The following is a 21,622-nucleotide window of genomic DNA, read 5'->3' as shown; positions in this document are numbered from 1 at the left end:
ATAAAAACAGAGGAAAAAGGCCATTTTATTTTGGGGATTGAAATATATTCTATATAAAAGAATAAGCTCTACAAGGAACTGAAATTAAATAATACAATTGGAGGTCAATGAATTTGCATTTTAACAGTAGTGGGCTGAATATCCTTTTTGCATCTTTGGCTGGCCAGGAGACTGGATTTCATGACAGTCCATACTTTTGATGCTTCAGGGCTCTACTAATGCAATACTCTCTACTTTGGGCTGACCCTGACAGGCATCCAAAAACAATACAGATTTAATGTGTGCTTGCCACTGCAAGTGAATGGCTTTAATCCATGGGCAAGGAGATGAGAGTTTTGTTGTTACTTCCTGAAAAAATGGATATACTTCTATGCAGTCAGGCAAAGGTACAATGGGGTTATAAGTATAAGCCTCAGATAGTGAGGAAGAACACTGTTCAGCCAGTGGGCCACTGTACTGATGATCTGATAGGACACAGCAATGACCTACAAAAAAAGTGCAAATGAGTAAGCCACTGCTGCATGCCTCAGATGCACTAAGAGGCACAAGCGGTTAAATCCATAAAGGGATTTAGGCACCTAAGTGTCTGCTGCTAAAATCCCCTTAAACCTGCCACTGGGCACGTGCACAGCAATCTCAGTCCTGTGCCCAGTTGGGATCCTCAAACTAGGCATTCTCTCTCCTATCTTGCTTGCAGGGACTGATCTGGCAGGCATTCTCAGAGGTCGCCTAACAGATCAGATCCCACACAAAACTTATCTAGAGGAGGTGGTGGTGGTGATGTTGCTTCCACCTTCTAACATTTGGCCCAATGGTTAGAGCATGCCCCACAGACATAGGAGACCTGGGCTCAACTGCTCCCCTTCCACCCCGGATAGTCTAGGCTGGGTCTCTCTCCAGCTCTCCTGTAGAAGCCACTCTACTCTGTATAAATAATTAAGTATTTATTGGGCCAGAGAAAGAGTAAGAATGACTCTTTAACCCAGTGGCTAGGGCATTCACCCAGTATGTGGGAGACCTAAGTTTGAGTTCCCCTTCCAATCTTGTCCCACAACCCAGGTGAATGATTTAACTACTGGGCTAAAAAGGGCAGCCCCACCACCTTCTTTTTGCAAGAAAGGACTTAGGTGCCTAACTCCAGGAGAGGGTTCATGGCTGTGAATCTCGAACAAAAATAGGCATTTCCCTCAGACCTGGACTTAGGTGCCTAAGTTCCTTTGAAGCTTAGGTCATACCAGGGCTTAGATCTTCAGCATTTCATATTAGTTCGTTTAGACATCTCCCCACTCAACTTGCTGGCATTTCTGGATCCCATTCTTAGGTACTTAACTCTCCCCAGGAGTTATACAGGGTACCTGGTTCAGTGTTATAAATTCCATTAGATAGCAGGGTGACTAAAATTTAGGCACTGCAATGCTTAGCCGCTTAGCCTAAGTCCTCTTTTAGGATCTAGCCCAAGGCCTTTTATCTTCTTTAACCACCAGAGAATTGAAGCAATAGCCTAATAATGCACACCCACTACTATTTCTGACTCACCATAGCTTACTGCTACATTATAATGACTAATAGGGCTATTAGAGTATTGTTTATTAATCTTATACTTCATTATTTCTGAACACCCTTCCTAAAGTTTTGTGGGGGGGTTTATGCAGTGTATCCTTCAACCGTGAAAAATGATAGTTTCAATCCTCATTTTGAATATATTTATTGTTTGTTTATTTTTCTGACCCACTCTCTCTTTTAAAAAGTTGTTCCCTGAACTGTTTGTATCCTCTTCTCCTCTTCCCACTCCATCCCTACCCCCAGAAGTAGGGAATAGGTGTTTTCAGTGAGTTTCAATAATGAGGCGTCAATGTGCCTATAGGGAGTTTGGTATACGACTATGGAATCATCAAAAAAGTCCAAACAGCACATTAAAATTTGCATTTGGACTAACAGTGTTCCTACCTATACACTACAAATATTTTGTACTCAGCTGTCAAAACAGTCTCTCCCCACCATCAGCCTCACAGATCACCATAGCATACAGATGACCTGCAAAAAATGACATGAAATGGAAGATGGCTAGAATTTGGCACACAATATCCTTATCTGAGTCTCACTTCTATAAAACATTTTTAATCTTATGTTGTGACTGTGATGGAGGCAAAGATGAGGTTTTTTGCCTCCCTCAGGGCATCTACAAAGCCCCAGTCAGTAGCGTTCTACGTGATGAGCATCCACACTGTGTCTACTTGCATGCAAAGTCAAAATGCTTCACATTGTGGGGAATTTTTAGTGTGTACAAGCCATTTTCATTTCTATTATATATTTACAAATATTTTTTAAAAAGCTTAGAGAGCTTTCCATTTCTCTATAACAGCTGTATAAAAGCGCCAAGCTCAACTCTCTTTGAACTCCTTATGTATCTTGCTGTTTTGACATCAAATGCTATGTTCGTTGCAAGTCTATTTCTAGTTTCTCTCCACTTCAAAACTCCCCTCAAAACTAGTGTATTTGTAAGAAATCCTGATATATTACTTATCTTAATTTAAAAATAAAATAGTTCAATTTAAAGACAAACAGCTGAGGCCTGGAAGAAACATGGGCAGTAGTTCTGTCGTCTGCCCATCTACAGCACTCACCCTGTAGGCACTTCAGAATGATGCATAAAAGAATGACCAATTAATCAAAAGGAAGGCTAAACAAATGTTTAGAGGCTAGATTTAAACCCTTCTAAAGATCTGCAGATATCTCCAGAGAGGTGTGTCCTGTTTATATCTTTCCTGTGCCCATTCTTGCTAAATAACAGTGTCCCACTGTTACTGCTGTGCTGCTGGGCCTATACCACTGACCGATGTAGATTAAATCCAGTGGCAATTCCAACTGCAAGCTGATTTACAGGAAGCCCCGTGGAATAGTTTAACAACTCATAATACATTTCCGCACAATGTTATACAGGTTAAAAATGATGTACATACCAAAAAATACTATTCAATTATATCATTTTTTAAAAAATCATTCACATTTTCATATGAAAAGGGTAATTTGTTTTTCTTAAAAAACAACATCAATTTTAGATAAATTTTGTTCATGTTAAGGCACATTGTTCAGCTTCATAATCAGCAACCTGAAGGAGAAAAATTCACAAGGCCTAAGATAAAGTGATTCTGATAAGAGAGGAGATGAAAAAGAAAAGTTATTTACCTGTATAATAACTGGAGTTTATTTTCGATGTGGGGTTCCCTATCTGTATTCTATTAGAAGAGTGCATGTACTCCATGTGCCCAAGACTGGAAAATTTCTGCTACTAGACTCCATTGGTCCACAGCTGCACTCTTCTCCTTGTGCTCTGACCTGAAGGCATAAGGGGCAGTGTGGACTGACTGCCTCTCTTGTTCCCTTTCTACTACAAATAGCCATAGGCCAGGGCTCTGCGGTAGAGGGGAAGGAAGGTGGATACTGGAATACAGATAGGGACCACGTATCTCAAAGAACTCCAGTTATTGTTCAAGGTAAGTAACCTTTCTTCTTCGAGTGATGGTCCCTATGTGTATCCACTCAAGGTGACTCACAAACAGTATTCGTTGAGGAGGATAGGTTGGTCTGCATCTGCTCTACACCAGTTGGAGGACTGCTCTGCTGACTACGTAGAAGATTGTACAAGAGCATAATGGTTCACAAAAGTGTGAACAGAGCTGCTCTACAGATCTCCAGAAGAGGGACATCTTGAAGTGAAGCAACAGATGCACCCTGGGCTCTGGTCAAGTGGGCCCTCATATCTTGCGGCAGATGGGCTGCCATTAACTTGTAACAAAGGATGGTGCAACCCAAAATACATTTGAAAAATCTCTCTGAAGAGACCGCTTGCCCTCTCATATGTACCATAAAAGAGACAACAGTTCAGGAGATTTCCTGAAGGGTTTTTTCTTCTGACGATGGAATGACAAGGGTCATCATGCATCCAGAGGGTGTAGTTTCTTGTCTTCTCTGGTGGCATGTAGTTTTGGATAGAAGACAGGTAAATGGATGACCTGGTTTAGATAAGGTTACAAAGTCTCATGAAATTGCCATCGAGTGGGAGGCTGTATCTGCTGCATCTATTAACGCCTGGGGGCCGATCTACAATTTACCTTCATCAATAACTGCTTGGAAATGAGGTCCATCTTCTTGGCGGAATTTGTTGGTGAATTCTGAGAATGTATAGCAATCAATAAAATCATATTTCAACATTAAAGCTTGGTAGTTTGCTATGCAGAACTGTAAGCTTGCCAAAGTGAAGTTCTTTCTCAAAAACAGACTAAAAATTTGGCCTCCTTATAAGAAGGTGTAGAGCTAGTGTGGTTTTGCTTGTTCCTTTCACTGACAGCTTGCACCATGAAAGAGTACAGAGCACAGTGTGAGAATAAGTATTCTGCTCCCTTAGAAGGCACAAAGTATTTCTTCTCTGTTCTCTTTGAAGTGGGAGCACAATTGACTGGAGTATGCCAGACCATCTTTAACTGTCAGGCCTCATTAATTGTCACCTTTCTAGAACATGTACTCTGGAAGATGTACAGTAGCTTATGAGGGGTGTCCTGTACTTCCTCCAGGGGGATCTGTAACTGTAACCCTCCTCAGAAGATCCGGGAACTATCTGTAGATGTCAGGCGGTGATGGTGAGCCAGGTGCAACCATCTGGGGATAACGATAATAACCCTGCCAGGACAGGTGGTCCCGCCTGGTCTGGTTGCTCTTCTTCCTTAGATTGATCCCGAGTGGGTTGAGATTCTTCCCTGAGATGGGAAGCCTGTCATGACTCCCCTTATGACTTTATAGATTTGGGATGTCTCATATGGATGGCAGGAGCTCCAGCAAGGCCAGTGTTAGGAGTCAAAGGGAAAATAGGGCAGTCCCATGGAGCAGGATGCCACTGGATCGAAAGTGTGCAGTCCCTCCTTTGTGAGAAGGAAGGTGCCCATGAGATCCCAGCACCTCTACTGGGGCTGACCCCTGGTCTTGACAGGGATGGTGAAGATCTCACACTGATACGGGACTTATCAGGGGAAAAGGGGGTTTTTATGTTGATGAGCAGTACCATTGGTATGGGAGGTCTTATGCTTCAGATGATTGATGGTACTGGTGAGTGGCCAACTGACAGTGTCGGTACTTCCCTGGTTTAGACAGTTTTGGAGAGGAGGTCCTCTTTTTGGATAAGGACTTGGAGGGGTTCTCTCACATTTCTTCTGAGAGTGCTTGCTCTTACCCTCCTCATGCCTTTGGTGGGCAGAGTCCTTAGCCCTGCTCGAGTAATCTCTGGAGCCCGAGATCACTATGCTTTGAGGGACACTTGGTGTTTCTGCCTGATGCACAGGGGGTCTGACAGGCCACAATTGGACTAGGAACTCATAGCCTGTATTCTTGAGCTTGATGGGTTCAGCTCAGAAAGGACCAGTAGGAATATGGGTTTCCCCATGTAATAGAAGCACGTCATGGTTGCTACTGACTGGGAAAGCCCAGCCATTCAGATCTTAAATCCTGGGATCCTGGATATACTGGGCACTGCATACAGGTGAATGTTAGGGTGAGAGAAACTCTCAAGACTACTAAACTACACTAACTATAAAAATGATCTAAAAACAGATTTTAAAAACTATTTACAGTTATCTACAAGTTTTGAATCAGAAAGCTAGCTAACGCTTTGGACACTGAAGAGGTTCCACCTCAAACCATGGGTGATAGAAAGGAACTGAAAGGGACTCCACACTGTCACTTATGCCCTCAGTTCAGAAAACTGCAGGTGCAGACCAAATGACACTGCTAGAAAATGTCTTCTGGTCTCAGACACATAGAGTACATGCGCACCTGGAGTGGAATATACATAGGGACCATCACTGGAAGAAGAACAATGAAACACCATACAGTAACTCCTCACTTAACATTGTCCCGGTTAACCTTTCATTATTAGGTTGCTGATGTATTAGAGAACATACCTCTTTAAAGTCCTGCAATGTTCTCTTATAATATTGTTTGGCTCTCCCCGCTCCACCTTCCCAGCATTCCAGCTGGGGAACGGGCAAGCCCCCGTGTCCCGACCCTGCTACACCTCTGCCTCAACCAAGCTTCACAATCATCATTGGTGAGTGCAATATTAAATTGTTTGTTTAAAATTATTTAAAACTTATACTGTATATGTATATAATGTCTTTTGTCTGGCAAAAAAAAATTCCCTGGAACCTAACTCCCCCTATTTACATTAATTCTTATGGGGAAATTTGATTTGCTTAACATTGTTTCACTTAAAGTTGCATTTTTCAAGAACATAACTAGGACATTAAGTGAGGAGTTACTGTACATAAGCTGCAAAGACATGCATACCCAGATAGGACACTTAAAACTAAATAAAACCCACATCATACAAAAACTTTTAAATCCACACATTTTGCTAATGAAATTAATGTAATGATCAGGGTTTATATAACATGCCTTCATTTCACACTATTTATAGATGGAAAAGACCTATTAAATCCCCTGATCCGTTTTTTTGCCAGTACAATACCGTTCCCTGTTGTACTATTTTCCATTTATGTACATGTGGAAAGCAATAAGGATCCCATGAATATATAGGTGCTGGAACTAGGGGTGCTGCTGCACCCTCTGGATTGAAGTGATTTCCATCATATAAAGGGTTTACAGTTTGGTTCAGTGGTTCTCAGCACCCCCACTATATAAATTGTTCCAGCACCCTTGCATGAATACTCTCAGAAGACTATTCCACAGACTAAGAGATCTTATTGCAGGGCTTGACAAGCCAATTAAAGCTTTGTTGTTGACAAGTATGAAACTTTCCCTGATGAGCGATTCTCATCAGTTTCTGCAGAATCTATTTTTTTATTTAAACAAAAAATAAGTTTTTTGCCTTTTAGGTTGTACAGATAGCCTGCCAAATGTGAACTGAACATGACCTGACAGCAGTCTAGCTGAATCTGCAATCTAAAACAACACAGATGTATAAACTGACTAAGGGCCAAGTCCTGATCCCAACACATCACATGAGCTGCAAGCTGTGCTCTGGGAAGTTCCTTCAGAGCCAAGGTGGGAGAAGGAATCATTTACTCTGGACTATTTTGTGGTAGTGGAATTGCTCTCTGGCTGCTACTCCAGCCTTATGGCTAGAATAAACTATGAGCAATTTGCCACAAATTCAGCTCAAGGGGAATAGCCAATGGATCCATGTACTAGCGGATTCACTGCTCTTTCTCTTAAATACTGCTGTGCAGGAATGTGCAGGGCATCCTTACAGAATGTGGAGTGCAGAAGGTGCACATCCCCTAACTCAGTGGTCTTCTTTTAAGGGTCGCACCCCACCGAACCCAGGGTCATTCTCCCCGCCCCCCCAGCTTTCCCTGAGCTGGTGCGGGGATGCTGTGGGAGGGGAAGGATGTGGCCAGAGGCAGGAGAGTAGCCACAGCCATGCTGTGGTGGAGGCCACCAGCTGGGTCCGCAGCCAGGTGCAGATCCACTCCTGACCTTGCCCCCAGCGTCAGCCCCGGGCCAGGAATGGAGCCACGTCCAGCGGCCGGACCGGGGCAGAGCTGGGGGCATAGGAGCCGGAACGAGGGGTAATGGGGGTGCTGCTGCACACCCTCACTTGAAATAGTTTCCATTAAATACAGGGTTTACAGTTTGGTGTAATGGGTCTCAGCAGCCCCACTATAAAAATTGTTCCGGCACCCTTGGCTGGGGGCGGAGATGGGCTGAGTGGTGCTCCCTCCCCTTCCCTGTGGGGGTTGGCATGGGGCCCCACTGAAGCCCCCTAGTCGGTCCTCCTTGGCCCCCTAGGGGGACCCGCCCCACACATTGGAGACCTCTGTCCTAAGTGCCACCCTCTGCACGGCTGAACCATATTAGTTTTACTACAAGCGTCTTACACTGTCACAAGAGGAGGAAGCAGGCTTTGCCTAAGATGGGTGTAAATAACCTCCAAGTTAATCAGGATATCAAAAAGCTTAATCTATAACCTGAGACACTAGTGTGCTGGAGCAAGGCCACTCAAATTTCACTGTACCAGAAGACTCAAGTGTTGGATTTTTAACCTCGAAAACTCCCACTGGAATTTCACATTGTAACTGAATCAATGTCTCTGCCAGGACAATAGAACCTTAGTTACATTAATCAATTTAAACATTCATTATGTCACAAATATTCAAATTAAGAAAGATACTTTGAATGAAGTGCAAGGAAATCAAGCAAGTCATAAAGTTAAAATCTGTATGAGGCGTTTTCTGAGTCATGTAAGGTTTGATATGAAGCCTGTACTAATACTTTTTAATACAGGGCACAGAGACCCTGTACAGTCTCTGGCAAATGAGAAGTTAATCGTAAAAAACAGTGATGCATAATGGAAAGCCTCAGTATTTCCCTTGCATAGAGAAATGGATTTACAAACTATGATGTCACTTTGAAAAGGGTGGCACAGACAAATCTTTACAGATTTTAAGTTTCTGAAAACATATGGTCTTTATTTCTTTCCATGTATGAACAACAATCTACCGTTACATGATGAAATCTCTGTATGACACTTCCAGTTGACAATGTCTTCATTCATAGAATGCTCAGTGGACTATCCCCTCTTCTCCTTTGCTTCTTGCTTTCTTCTTTTCTTGCTGCCAATTCATTCCTTCTTTCTGGGAACTGATCCTCTATTCGTTGGACTAATTGTATATTTTTATACTTCTAAAATCTAAATTTAAGTACGGTAAATCTAAAAGCCATTGAAAACTTTAAATTGGGAAATAAAAATATTTGCCTGAGATAGCTTATCCCTGGCACTCATAAAAATAGTTATGACAAACATTTACTATTTTCTTTGGAATGTACTAGATTGCATTTTAGGTATTTTCAAATATTTTACTGGGGTGAGGGGCTCCCCTGACAGAGAATATCTTTTGCTTTGTGTTTGTATAGCACCTACTACAATTGAGTCCTGGTCCATAACTAGGGCTTCTAGGTTCTACAGTAATACAAATAATAAATAATAGTAATGTCTTCACCAACCCCCTTTCAAATTACACAAGCAGTTCCTGATATTACAGCTTAGCAAAGGGATATTATTTAGGGGTTCTCCCTTCCAGCCCTACTGTTCAACTTGTCATCCTCGGACCAAGGTTGGACCCCACTATTCAGGATGGTAATATTTGAGAAGTTTAATTCTCTTATCAGTCACTTTATTTGGGAAGATGGGTATTAAAATGTTGTGGTCCTAGAGAGAGGGGAGAACTTGGGTTCCCTTATTTTAAACTGTGTTATTGAGTCTACAACTCAGTACTTCCATAGTCCACCAAACAGTTATTTAGGCCTGTGAAATTGTAGTTTTACTTCATTGTATGTATCAGCGTATCAATGCCTAAAAATGCTGAAAGTCTGAACTCCTTAAAATGAAGAAATTTTTATAAAACAAATACCTAAGTTCAACATTCTACTATATTATCAATCTACTTTATAACATACTATACTAGGGGTGGGCAAACTACGGCCCGTGAGCCGTTTTAAGCTGACCAACGAGCTCATGCTGGGGAGCAGGGTCTGGGGCTTGCCCCGCACCAGCGCTCCAGCGAGGGTGCTGGGTCGGCGGGCCACACCACGCAGCTTGGCTCTGCTCCAGTGCTCCGGCCAGGGCAGTGGGTCTGGGGCTGCTCCACGTGGCTCCCGGAAGCCGCAGCATGGCCCCGCTCCGGCTCCTACGTGCTCCAATAGCCCCCTCCGGTGCTCCAATGGGAGCTGCAGGGGCAGTGCCTGTGGATGGGGCAGCGTGCAGAGCTACCTGGCCGCACCTCTGCAAAGGACCGGAGAAGGGACATGCCACTGCTTCTGGGAGCTGCTTGAGGTAAACGCCACTCAAGCCCCTGCCCCAGCCCAGGTCCCCCTCCCACCCTCCAAAGCCCTCGGTCCCAGCATGGAGCACCCTCCTGCACCTCTAAATTCCTCATCTCCAGCCCCACCCCAGAGCCTGCACCCCCAACCTCACCCCCTCCCACACGCCAACCCCAATTCTGTGAGCATTCATGGCCCGCCATACAAAAAATGGTTACTTACTTTCTCGTAAATGTTGTTCACGTCCATTCCACATTAGGTGTGCGTGTGCTGCGTGCATGAGAGTCAGAAACTTTTCCCCTTAGCAGCTCCCGTAGGGGCCCCCCGAGTAGCGCCACTGCGCCATGCATATATACCCCTATCGGCCTGACCCCCTCCAGTTGCTTCTTGCCGGCGACTCTGACAGAGGGATAGGAGGGTGGGTGATAGAATGGACATGAACAACACATCTCGAAGAATAACAGTTACGAGAAAGTAAGTAACCGTTTTTTCCTCTTTGAGTGCTTGTTCACGTCCATTCCACATAAGGTGGATCACAAGCTTACCTCTGAAGGAGGGTAGGAGTCACAGAACAACTGCTTGGAGGACCGCTCTGCCAACTGCCGTGTCCTCTCTGGCCTGCTGGTTGACCGCATAGTGGGTCATGAAGGTGTGCAGCGAGGACCAGGTGGCTGCTCTGCAGATCTCCTGGATCGGGACCTGTGCCAGGAACGCCGTAGAAGTCGCTTGCGCCCTGGTCGAGTGGGCCGTGACCGCCGGGGCCGGAACACCTGCGAGCTAATAGCACGGATGCAGCTTTTAATCCAAGATGAAATCTGCTGCGCTGACACTGGGAGACCTTTCATTCTCTCGGCTACAGCTACAAACAACTGCGTGGATTTGTGAAAGGGTTTGGTGCACTCCAAATAGAATGCCAGCGCTCGATGCACATCCAGGGTGTGCAAGCTGCGGTGACTCGGGTCCGTACAGGGTTTCGGGAAGAACACCGGCAGACAAATGTTCTGGCTCAAATGGAACTGGGAGACCACCTTATGGAGGAACTTGAGGTGCTGCCGGAGCTGCACCTTGTCCTTGTGAAATACTGAATATGGTGGCTCAGAGGTGAGGGCCCTCAGTTCGGACACCCTTCTGGCCGAGGTAATGGCAACTAGAAATGCCACCTTCCAGGAAAGGTAGAGGAAAGAACAGGAAGCGAGGGGCTTGAAAGGGGGTCCCATGAGTTTAGAGAGGACCAGGTTAAGGTTCCATGGAGGGACTGGGGGGCGGAAGTACAGAAACACCCTCTCCAACCCTTTAAGGAAACGTCCCACTGTTGGGTGGGAGAACACTGAGCCCCCCGAGAACCCCGGATGGAAGGCGGAGATGGCCGCCAGGTATACTCTGAATGAGGACGGGGTTAGCCCTGGCTGCTTGAGGTGCAGGAGGTACTCCAGCATGGCCTGCACTGGGCCTGGCATGGCCGCACCTGTCAGGGTTCACACCAACACGAGAACCTTTTCCACTTGGCCATATAGATCGCCCTCGTAGAGGCCCTTCTACTGCCAAGCAGAATCTGCTGCATGGGAAGGGAGCACTGGCTCTCCAGGGTGTTTAGCCACAGAGCCTCCACACTGTTAGGTGCAGTGACTGTAGGTTGGGGTGAAGAAGCTGCCTGACGTCCTGTATAATGAGGTCCCGGTGTAGGAGCAGGACTATTGAGGCCTCCACGGACAGCTCTAGGAGAGATGTGTACCAGTGCTGGCGGGCCCAGGCTGGGGCGATGAGGATCACCGCTGCCCTGTCCCTGCGCACCTTGAGTAGGACCTTGTGTACCAAGGGGAGCAGGGGGAAGGCATACATCAAGGCCCCCTCCATGGGATCGCAAACACGTCCGTGAGTGAGCCTGGGCTGCAGCCCTGGAACGAACAGAACCGCGGGCACTGGGCGTTGGCCCTGGTGGCAAACAGGTGTACCCAGGGAAACCCCCACCTGCGGAAGAGCGAAAGCATGATGTCTGCCCTAAGCGTCCACTCGTACATGCGGTACGACCTGCTGAGGGAGTCCGCCAGCTCGTTTTGTACCCCGGGAGATAGGACGTCTCGAGGTGAATTGCGTGGGCTATGCAAAGATCCCAGAGGAGGAGAGCCTCGCGACAGAGTGGAGAGGAACGAGCCCCGCCCTGTTTGTTTATATAAAACATGGCAGTAGTGTTGTCTGGCAGGCGAGACGAACCGCCCTGAGCTCCTTCACATTGATATGGAGCAGCCGCTCTGCTCCAGACCACAACCCCTGCATCATGAGGTCCTCCAGGTGAGCCCCCCATCCGTGGTCTGACGCGTCCGTCACCAGCATCAGGTCCAGTTGTGGGGCGGCAAAGGGGATGCCTTCACAAACCACAGGCTGGGACTGCCACCACAGCAGGGACTCCAGCACATCCCTTGGGGCTGCCACTACCAAGTCCAGGGGGACCCTGCCTGGGCGGTACACCTGAGCGAGCCATGCCTGCAGAGTCCTGAGTCTCAGTCTGGCATGCCTGACCACGTGCGTGCATGCTGCCATGTGGCCCTGCAGCACCTGGCCATTGTTGGAAACTGGTGCAGGGAGGCCACTGCTTGCTGGATAGCCCAGAATCGGGATACCGGAAGGTTTGCCCTGGCCTGCACCGCGTCCAGGACCGCCCCTATGAATTCCACTTTCTGTGTGGGTACAAGCGTGGACTCGGGAACATTGACCAGGAGCCCCAGCTCGTGGAACAATTTCAGGGCCACCTCCACATGGCCCCACACTTCTGCCTTGGATCGGCCCACCAGGAGCCAGCTGTTGAGGTATGAGTACACCCTGATTCTCTTCCTCAGTAAGAAGGCTGCCGCCACCACCACCATGCACTTCGTGAATACCTGTGGGGCCGCAGCTAGACCGAACGGGAGAACCGCAAACTGGTAATGTTCTTGGCCCACAGTGAAGTGTAGGAACCGCCGATGTGCTGGGTGGATGGCAATATGAAAGTACGCATCCTTCATGTCGAGGGTAGTGTACCAGTCCCCCGGATCCAGGGAAGGGATGATGGTGCCCAGAGAAACCATGTGGAACCAGGCCTTGACCAGGAACTTGTTGAGCCCACACAGGTCTAGGATGGGACGAAGGCCCCCTTTGGCCTTGGGGATGAGGAAGTACCGGGAGTAAAACCCCTTCCCCTTAGGCTGTGCGGCACCGCCTCTACCGCCCCCACCTCTAGCAGCGAGCGGACTTCCTTCTCTAGGAGATGCTCATGAGAGGGGTCCTTGAAGAGGGACGGGGAAGGAGGGTGGCAAACTGCAGTGAGTACCCGTTCCACACTGTGCGTAAGACCCAACGGTCTGACGTAATGGTGAACCATGCACGGGAGAAACGGGACAGGTGGTTCAGGAAACAAAGGGACGGATCCGGTGACTGGTGTGGTATGCTGTCCTCAAGCGCACCTTCAAAAGCCTGACTTAGTGCCCGGCTGCGGTTTGTGCTGGCCTTGGTTCTGGCCCAGCACATTATTGTTACTGTTGTTGTTGCGCCGTCCTGATATTCCTGCCTTGCCTACGGTAAGGGTCATGCCTATGGCGAGGCTGGTACTGGTGTTGAGGGGGAGGCTGCAGCTTAAAGGGATTCCTCTGGGTCGCCAGGGTGTGCATACCCAGCGACTTAAGTGTAACTCGAGAGTCCTTAAGGCTGTGCAGCCTTGTGTCTGTCTGGTCCAAGAAGGGCCCAGACCCTTCGAAGCGGAGGTCCTGGAGTGTATTCTGGACCTCAGGCAGCAGGCCTGACTCCTGGAGCACGCTGAGTGCCTCATAACCACCCCTGACGTGATTGTTCTAGCTGCTGCGTCTGCTGAATCCAGGGAGGCCTGGAGAGAGGTCTTGGCTACTGCCTTGCTCTCGTCCACCAGGGCCGTGAACTCCTGTTGGGAACCTTGCCGGAGGTTGTCCTTAAACTTCCCCACAACCGCCCACGAGTTGAAATTGTGCCTGTTGAGGATGGCCTGCTGGTTTGCAGTCCTCAACTAAAGGCCCCCAGATGAGTACATCTTTCTGCCAAAAAGGTCCATGCGTTTTGCCTCCTTGGCCTTAGGGGCCGTTTACTGCTGAGACCACTAGGGAGCATGGACTCGGGTGGCAGAACAGGAACTCATAGCCCTTAGATGGGGCAAAGTCCTTTGGCCGTTGGAGCGCTGGAGGCCGGGGTCTGCCATATGGCCTTATAGTTGGACTGAATGGTCTTAATGAGCGGGAGCACTATTCTGGATGGACCTTTGGGGCTCAGAATGTCCACCATGGGGTCCTCAACCATCTCCTCGGCCTGCAACCGCAAGTTCTGGGTGACCCTGCGCAGCAACTCCTGGTGGGCTCTATGGTCTATTGGTGGAGGGCCGGACACCTCTGTACCTGCCACCGCCTCATCCGGGGATGACAAGGAGGTTAGCTGCTGTTCGACCCCATCGGGTTGGTGCTCCTGCTCCCCTTCTCCCGTGGGAGGGGTCTCTGGCTCGGGCCGGGAGTCCATGGGACGGCACCGGACTCAGTGCCGGTCTCTCCGGTTTATCCTGGGTGGATGCTGGAGGCCTGGATACTGCTGCCTCCAGCACTGTCTGGCATCAGTGTGGGGACCGGGACCGCTGCACTGAGTAACTTGCCCTGGGCGGGGCCCCTTGACACTCCTGATAGGCCCAGGGGGTCCAGAAGGGCCAATGGCCTGGTGGCCCCAATTGGGATTGCCAGCCCACCTGAGGGGCCCCGCTGTCTGGGGCCTGGTGCGGGTAGCTATAGTGGCCAAAGTCAGCACCGGACTGCGGTGACGCCAATTGCGAAGGCTACAGCAGTGTCAACGATCTGTGCCGGTGGGAGAACGAGCGGCTTGTGGCTGAGCGGGAGTGGGAGCGGTACCGGTATACCCAGGACCGGGACCGGGATCTGGACCGGGACTGGGACCTGTGCTGGTGTTCCCTGGACCGGGACCGTCTGCGGGAGTCCTCTGGCAAGGGCCGTCTCAACTCCTCCTGGTGCCAGTCTCTGGGTAGTGCCGGAGAGCGGTGTGCACTTTCCCGTGCTTCCTCGTGCCTACCCACTCCCGCTGTTGCTACCTCCTTCTGGGCCACTGGCAACTGTGAGTCCACGGAGTTGGAGCTTGACCGGGACCAACTCCAGGACCGGTGCTGGGACGGTGTCCTCAAGCGGCATACCACTGCAGGCTTACCCCTCGACGGCACCCAAAGTGTGGGTGCCAGAGGTTTCTCCCCATACGGGAGGGGGCTTGCCGCCAACAGCTCAATAAGGTCCTTTGCAGCCTCAAAGGTGCCAGGCGTGGAGGGCTGATCCGTTATGCCCTCGAGCCCATCGTCCGCACTGAGCTCACTTAGGTCTGGGCTCTGTGGGGCTTGTGCTGCCGGGACAGTACCACGGCCTTCCCGCTCTTATCGGTGCTCGGGACCTTGGGAGGCGCTGGCCTCCTGTGTGGGGAACGACCGCGCCTTCCTTTCGGCTGCACTGGGGGCCACACCAAGGAGGACGAGCGGTGCCGGGGCCTAGTCTGGCGCTCTGGGGCAGACAGTTTACGGTGCTTGGCCGGTGCTGGGTCTCTCAACGGCTCCGGGGCACTATGCACCCAGGAAGCCTGAGCTGGCGTTGGGTGCTCCGGGCACAGTGGCTGCAATGTGGCCTCCATCAACAGCTGCTTTAAATGGAAGTCTCTTTCTTTCCTTGTTCTTGGCTTAAATGCCTTGCTAATCCTACACCATTCAGTTTGATGTCCATCCCCCAGGCACCGTAGACACGAGCTGTGGGGCTCACTACCTGGCATAGGTTTGCGGCACGTGGCACAAGCCTTGAAGCTTTGGCCTGCGGCATGCCCTGCGGTCTGGGGCAGGTGCTGGAAGCCTCCAAGCACCTAATCACTTGAGCATCCACAATAAAGGTATGTTAACTAACTGATAACAGCTACTCTAAAGACTAAGGGACTGCTCTTCTACAAGAGAGAAAGAGAGGTTGTTCCAGCCGCCATGGACGATAAGAAGGAACTGGAGCGGGTCGGGCTGGCAGGGGTATATATGCAAGGCGCAGTGCTGCACTCGGGGGGCCCCGCCGGAAACTGCTAAGGGAAAAAGTTTTCGATGCTTGTGCATGCAGTGTGCACACCTAATGTGGAATGGACGTGAACAAGCACTCGAAGAAGAATTTCTATTCTCCGTTGTGGCCCTTAGGCCAAAAAGTTTGCCCACCCCTGTACTATACTATCAGGAAAAGAGTATAAAAATTTCCAGTGAAATGCACGGTATTTTTGCTTTGTTTAGTTTAGCGATATTGCCTCCATCCTTGATTATGTTCACAATGAAATGGTTTTGTTTAAATTAATGTATTCCGTAGTCCCTCATATCCAGCCTCTCTGTGAGTTCAAGTACCTGTAATACGCATCATCTTGCTCAGGCAAAGAGGTATATTTTTAATGTGAGCCCCTTACTAAAAAACTGGCAGCTGACCTGTCACCAAATCCATCATAACATCTCTGTGGCATTTTGTGAATACGAAGAATAGAAATTTGCAATTTCATCAAATAGTAGCTCTCCTGAATGTACTGGACACATGCACAAATTCTTGATGGACTCCTTTCTCCAGAAGGTATATTTACTAGAGGAGGCCTAATGGTAATCAACTCTATATCTTGCTACCAGTGTGATCTTACAACATCCAAAGAATGTCAACTGTTAGTATTTGCATCTAGTGTTTGATGAATACTGTTGCTGATTATTTGGTATTCAATTAAATGGTAAAAAAGTGGTTCTATCCAATCCACAGCGTCTATTAAACAAAATTAATGCCCACTTAACATGATTTCAGGTAGTTGTAATCTTTTGCATGTTCTCAACTGATTAAGGACAGTCTGAGAGAAGCCCATGATGTATTCAACAGGACTAACAATGACGTGTGATTTTACATTCCCAAAGTAGGATTTTATTTATTCGTAGAAGGCTATAGAGGTCAACCTGTTTTCTAGTCAGACCATGTTGTTATCGGTCAGTATGGCATTCTGAAACTTCTGCCTGGTGCATGGGGGTTTAAAGTGAGAAAAACAACAATTTGTGAGCAAGATACTAACAAACTGGGTGTTATGACAGATCCTGTAGTATTTCCTCACCTTATAGAACACTAGCAGGTCTTATAGCCACAGCATATAAATGGCAGATTTCTCTATATAATATCTGAAGCATAAATAAATAAAAATAAGGAAATAAATGAGTGGATAGGAATTGCTGCTGGGTCTGGAGTACTGAAATGAGAATGGCAGAGACTGTTGGATTATAATGTTATTGCTATAGCTCCGCCTGATTGTTTTGTCTCTCTCTTCATGAAGTCCTAAAAGCCTTAAATTCAGTAGCTCCCCTACTGGTATGGTATGTCTCCACTGTAGCTGAAGGTGTAATTTCCATATCTGTGCTAGCTGCACAGAGTACAAGCCCTTCTGAAAACCTAGGTATGTACTCAGGATGGCTAGCCCATCCCACTACTAGTGCACCTGTGGCTACTGTGCAATTGTTAGCAAGCTAGTTCAATGAGAGCTAATGCAGCTACATCTACCTAAACTGGAAATTACACCGCCAGTTCCAGTATAGACATACCCTAGTGCTTTTTTCACATGTGCCCAGATGAATGTGTCAAGCAAACAGATTAAACTGCAGATGGGCTGAAATCACATTCTAAGCCACCAGCTAGGTTTCGAAACCAATGCCAAGTTATTATTGATTCTCCAGAACTGGTTTGTATACTCCATTTATATTTTACTAGAGCTATTCAACATTCTTCTCTTTCCCAGCCCTTCTTTCTCCCCATTTTGCCAAATTTATAGAAAATTATGTCCTTCGAACAAAAAAATATGGGTTGTTTTAATTAACAAGTTAGAGTAATAAAGACAAATAAAGACAGTAACTAACAGAATAATCAATGAGTTAAAGAGATAAAAGAAATGCCAAATTTAAACTACAACGTAGTCAGTGAATCAAGAAAATAAAGGGAAAGAATAAAATTAACATAGCTAGTGTAATAAAATCTCACAGAAAAAGCCTCTTTTCCTATTGAAAAGCAGAACTTGATAAATCAAGCATGTTGTGGTACATATATGCCTAGCCTAGTGATCACACAGAGAAAAACACTTATTATAGACCACTCTCAGGAAAGAACCCTGACATCACTATTTACCTGATTTTTCATTTAAAAAAAAGTTCAGATTGAAAACAATGAGACTCTGTGATGCTGGAAGCTTTATAGAGTGATATGTAACAAACCCAGAAATACCCATCTTTCATAGCATCAGCTAAGGACGAGCATCAATCGCTCGCCTTCTCCCCCACCAATATTAGTAATGTTGGAAACAATAAAAAAAGATTTAATTCCCCCTCCCCTCACCCAAACAAGCAACATAAATAAGAAAAGGAAAATCTCTTCCCCTTTCTTATACACAAACAAAGGACTTTCACCTGAGGTTTCTTACCATTTTATAAAGATCTGAAATGCTGATCTGATCTGAATCCACCACCTCAAAGTCCTTCCGAGGAACTAGATCCAGGCCCAAATGTCTATGAAAGAGAAAGGCAGATGGAACAACTGTTAGTACATCTATCTACTCTACATGCACACATAGGAACAATGACACTTGAACCTCTAAGGTGCATGCTATCCTTCAAGTACTGTTGGTTTTCAACATAGATAATCCTTTTAAATATAAAAATGAAAAACAAAAGCAAGCAAAAACATAGGGTCAAGCTCCTCATATAGTGTAAATTAGCTGGCTCCACTAACTTCAATGGAGCTATCCCAACGTATATCAGCTGAGGATCTGGGCCACTATGTTGATGCAATGGGATGGGTGAGTTAATTTCACAAAAGTTGGGAAATTTAGAGTTAAGGTTCCCACCCACACAATTTCAGCAGGTTCTTTTGTTACATGATTAAACAACATATATAGAGTAACAAAGAATGTTCATGTATGTATATATATTTTAAAAATAGTATTCAATTCAATTTACTTTTGCAGTCTAATTGGAGGAGGACTAGAAAAAAAATTACTTTCTTTCCATTTTAAGGTTTGCTTTGCCAACTAGTATATCACATTGTTTCAGTATTGAGTAATCTTTTAATAAAAGGCATACATGCAAGGAAACAGAGTAGGATGCTTTAGGAAATTCATTCTGAATGTCATGACTCTTATGCAACTAAAACCCAACCTTAACACTGAGTAATTTATTTATTTTGCAAAATAGGGTCCAGTGGTTTCAATGGGCTGAAAAGCTGTCTTACTTGGCAAGCTGAGTCCCCTAGAGCGTAAGGCATTTCTCCGCATAGCTAAGGAAGCAGCATTGCTATGTTTTAGCTGTCAGCAGCATCCAGAATGGCCGACTGGGGCATTTGGCTATGAGGCACAAAACTCACTCCCAATGAATCAGGCAGGACTCAAGAGATTTTTTTTTATGGTCCTAAATTATCTATTCACAGAAGCACTGTACAGCCCTCTTTCATTTATACCATTGGAAGACAGTTGTTAAAAAGTGCTATAATTTTTAAAAAACTACTGCAGATAGGCAAACTACAATTTTCAAACCCTCATATCTTTGCCAGATACAATTAGATTTACACCAGGACATTGAAGGCAATCTTCCTTCCAGGTATTACCTGTCAAACGTCAATTTCTACCCTAAGCACACTTTGGAGCTAATCATGTTAAAAATGGTGGCACAATTTATTTATGCTTTTTAATAATAGGAAATGTATATTTTTCACCCCTGTCTTCATTCTCAAAAATGGCTAACCTGTTTTTGCTGAAACTTACCAAATATATTTCACCTTTGTACAGGCCAAAAGATGAAAAATGTTGACCTTCATTAACAACTGAAAATGGGTGTTTAGGCAATCTTAAAATGTGCTGCCACTAGAGTGCCAGATATAATCAACGATACAGTGTTTATATTTTAAGTATAATATGCATTGATGTCAGCATGTAGAAATTATGGCGACTAGTGTTGGGACAGTGCCAAATTATTATTGTGAATTGCTGTGTTTGATATGAATCAATGTAGTAAACATGAGTTTATTATGGCTGGGTACGTCTGAATTTGCTAGAGGATTCTGGGAGCAGGGTACTTTTAGCATCAGATAGTTGGTATGGAAATTTACTGAAAGTGCTGGAATTGGTTAATCAAAGGCTCTATCTGTGTGTGTGGGTTTCAACATGGAACTTTGAAACACATCAGCCGATGGCCAGCTCACAAAAGTAAATATGTAGAAGACACGGGATCAGTGAGCTTCGTACAGGCCGATCTGGGTCAAAATGACCCTTTAGGATGGCACCGCACCAAGAGCTCAAGTGAATGATTAATGAGAGGGTAAACATCAACTGATCTTTGGTCTCTGTCCATTTTGCAGTCCCTTCTAAAATATTAATTTAAAAAAACGGTAATGGAATGCCCAACGGGGCATATTTCTGTGACATGTGACTCCTTTGAGAACAAGAGGTATAAATGCTAAGCAGAGTTAGTTAGTTCCCCAATTAACATCTGAAGAGGTCTGTGACGCTGTGAGATAGAGGGTCTCAGGGTAGCCAACACCTTGCTATGAGGGACTTTTGTAGGACTTTGGAACCAGAGGCCCTTGGGGTAACCAAGACCCTGCTTCAGGGGACATTTGACAGACCAACTACCTGAAAGGGGAAGAGAAGAGAAGAGAAGAAAAGAAGTCTCCAACTAGAACCGGTAGCTCTATCTACTTCGTTTGCCAGTCAGGATACTGTGTAAAGCCAACATAATTACTGAGGGTTTACGCTTGGGGAATTGAGGCGTATAAGGAAGATGTATTATAGAACCTTTTACTGCTTGTGTGATTCTTTCTCAAATAAACTGCTGTGCATTGTGCAAACTGAATGTGAATTTTCATTGGTACAGGTAACAATCTGCCCAGCTGTGGGCCATTAAAGATCTGTTTCAACAATTAGCATCATATAAACGCCATAGATTAGAAAGTTTTCCTGAGTCTAAAAGGCCAATGCATACACATGTTAAAATGTATAAGAAGTGATCCCTCCCAAACATGTGGATCTCAGGTGACAAAAAATAAACAGATGCTTTCTAATATTATTATCAAAAGAAAAGAATACACAGAACTATCCTTTATGAGGAGTTACAGACTACCATTACGGCATTACAGGAAAGGCTGCCAAAGCTGATGACTGTTTAAAACTGTTCCATTCTCATAATTTCAACTCTCTTTGGAACTGCCAACTCAAACAGTGGCAGGATATGTTATTCAGTATGTGACAAAGATGCTGTCAAGGTTCCTTCCCCACTCTGAACTCTAGGGTACAGATGTGGGGACCTGCATGTAAGACCCTCTAAGCTTATTCTTACCAGCTTAGGTTAAAACTTCCTCAAGGTACAAACTTTGCCTTATCCTTGAATCCCATGCTGCCACCACCAAGCGTTTTAAACAAAGAACAGGGAAAGAGCTCACTTGGAGACGTCTTCCCCCAAAAGATCCCCCCAAGCCCTACACCCCCTTTCCTGGGGAAGGCTTGATAAGAATCCTCACCAATTTGTACAGGTGAACACAGACCCAAACCCTTGGATCTTAAGAACAATGAAAAATCAATCAGGTTCTTAAAAGAAGAATTTTAATTCAAGAAAAGGTTAAAGAAAAGGTAAAAGAATCACCTCTGTAAAATCAGGATGGTAAATACCTTACAGGGTAACAGAAAGGTGGTTACCCTTCCCTTTATATTTATGACAGATGCTATCCTCTGGTTAATAACA

General features: G+C 46.2%; 1 protein-coding gene across 1 annotated transcript in view; it reads right to left on the bottom strand.

The window, feature by feature from the left end:
* The window catches only part of DOCK3 (dedicator of cytokinesis 3), a 608,598-nt gene that overhangs the window by 246,615 nt on the left and 340,361 nt on the right, over positions 1 to 21,622 (bottom strand). Inside the window, exon 8 of the mRNA XM_077821606.1 lies at positions 18,316 to 18,400. Coding sequence (XP_077677732.1) covers positions 18,316 to 18,400 — 85 coding nt within the window. The remainder of the gene's footprint in view (positions 1 to 18,315; positions 18,401 to 21,622) is intronic.

This window comes from Eretmochelys imbricata, chromosome 7 (genome assembly GCF_965152235.1).
Source record: "Eretmochelys imbricata isolate rEreImb1 chromosome 7, rEreImb1.hap1, whole genome shotgun sequence".
In the NCBI taxonomy this organism is placed as follows: Eukaryota; Metazoa; Chordata; order Testudines; family Cheloniidae; genus Eretmochelys; species Eretmochelys imbricata.
Note: the sequence above shows the minus strand (reverse complement) of the source record. Positions and strands in the feature narration are given on the sequence as shown.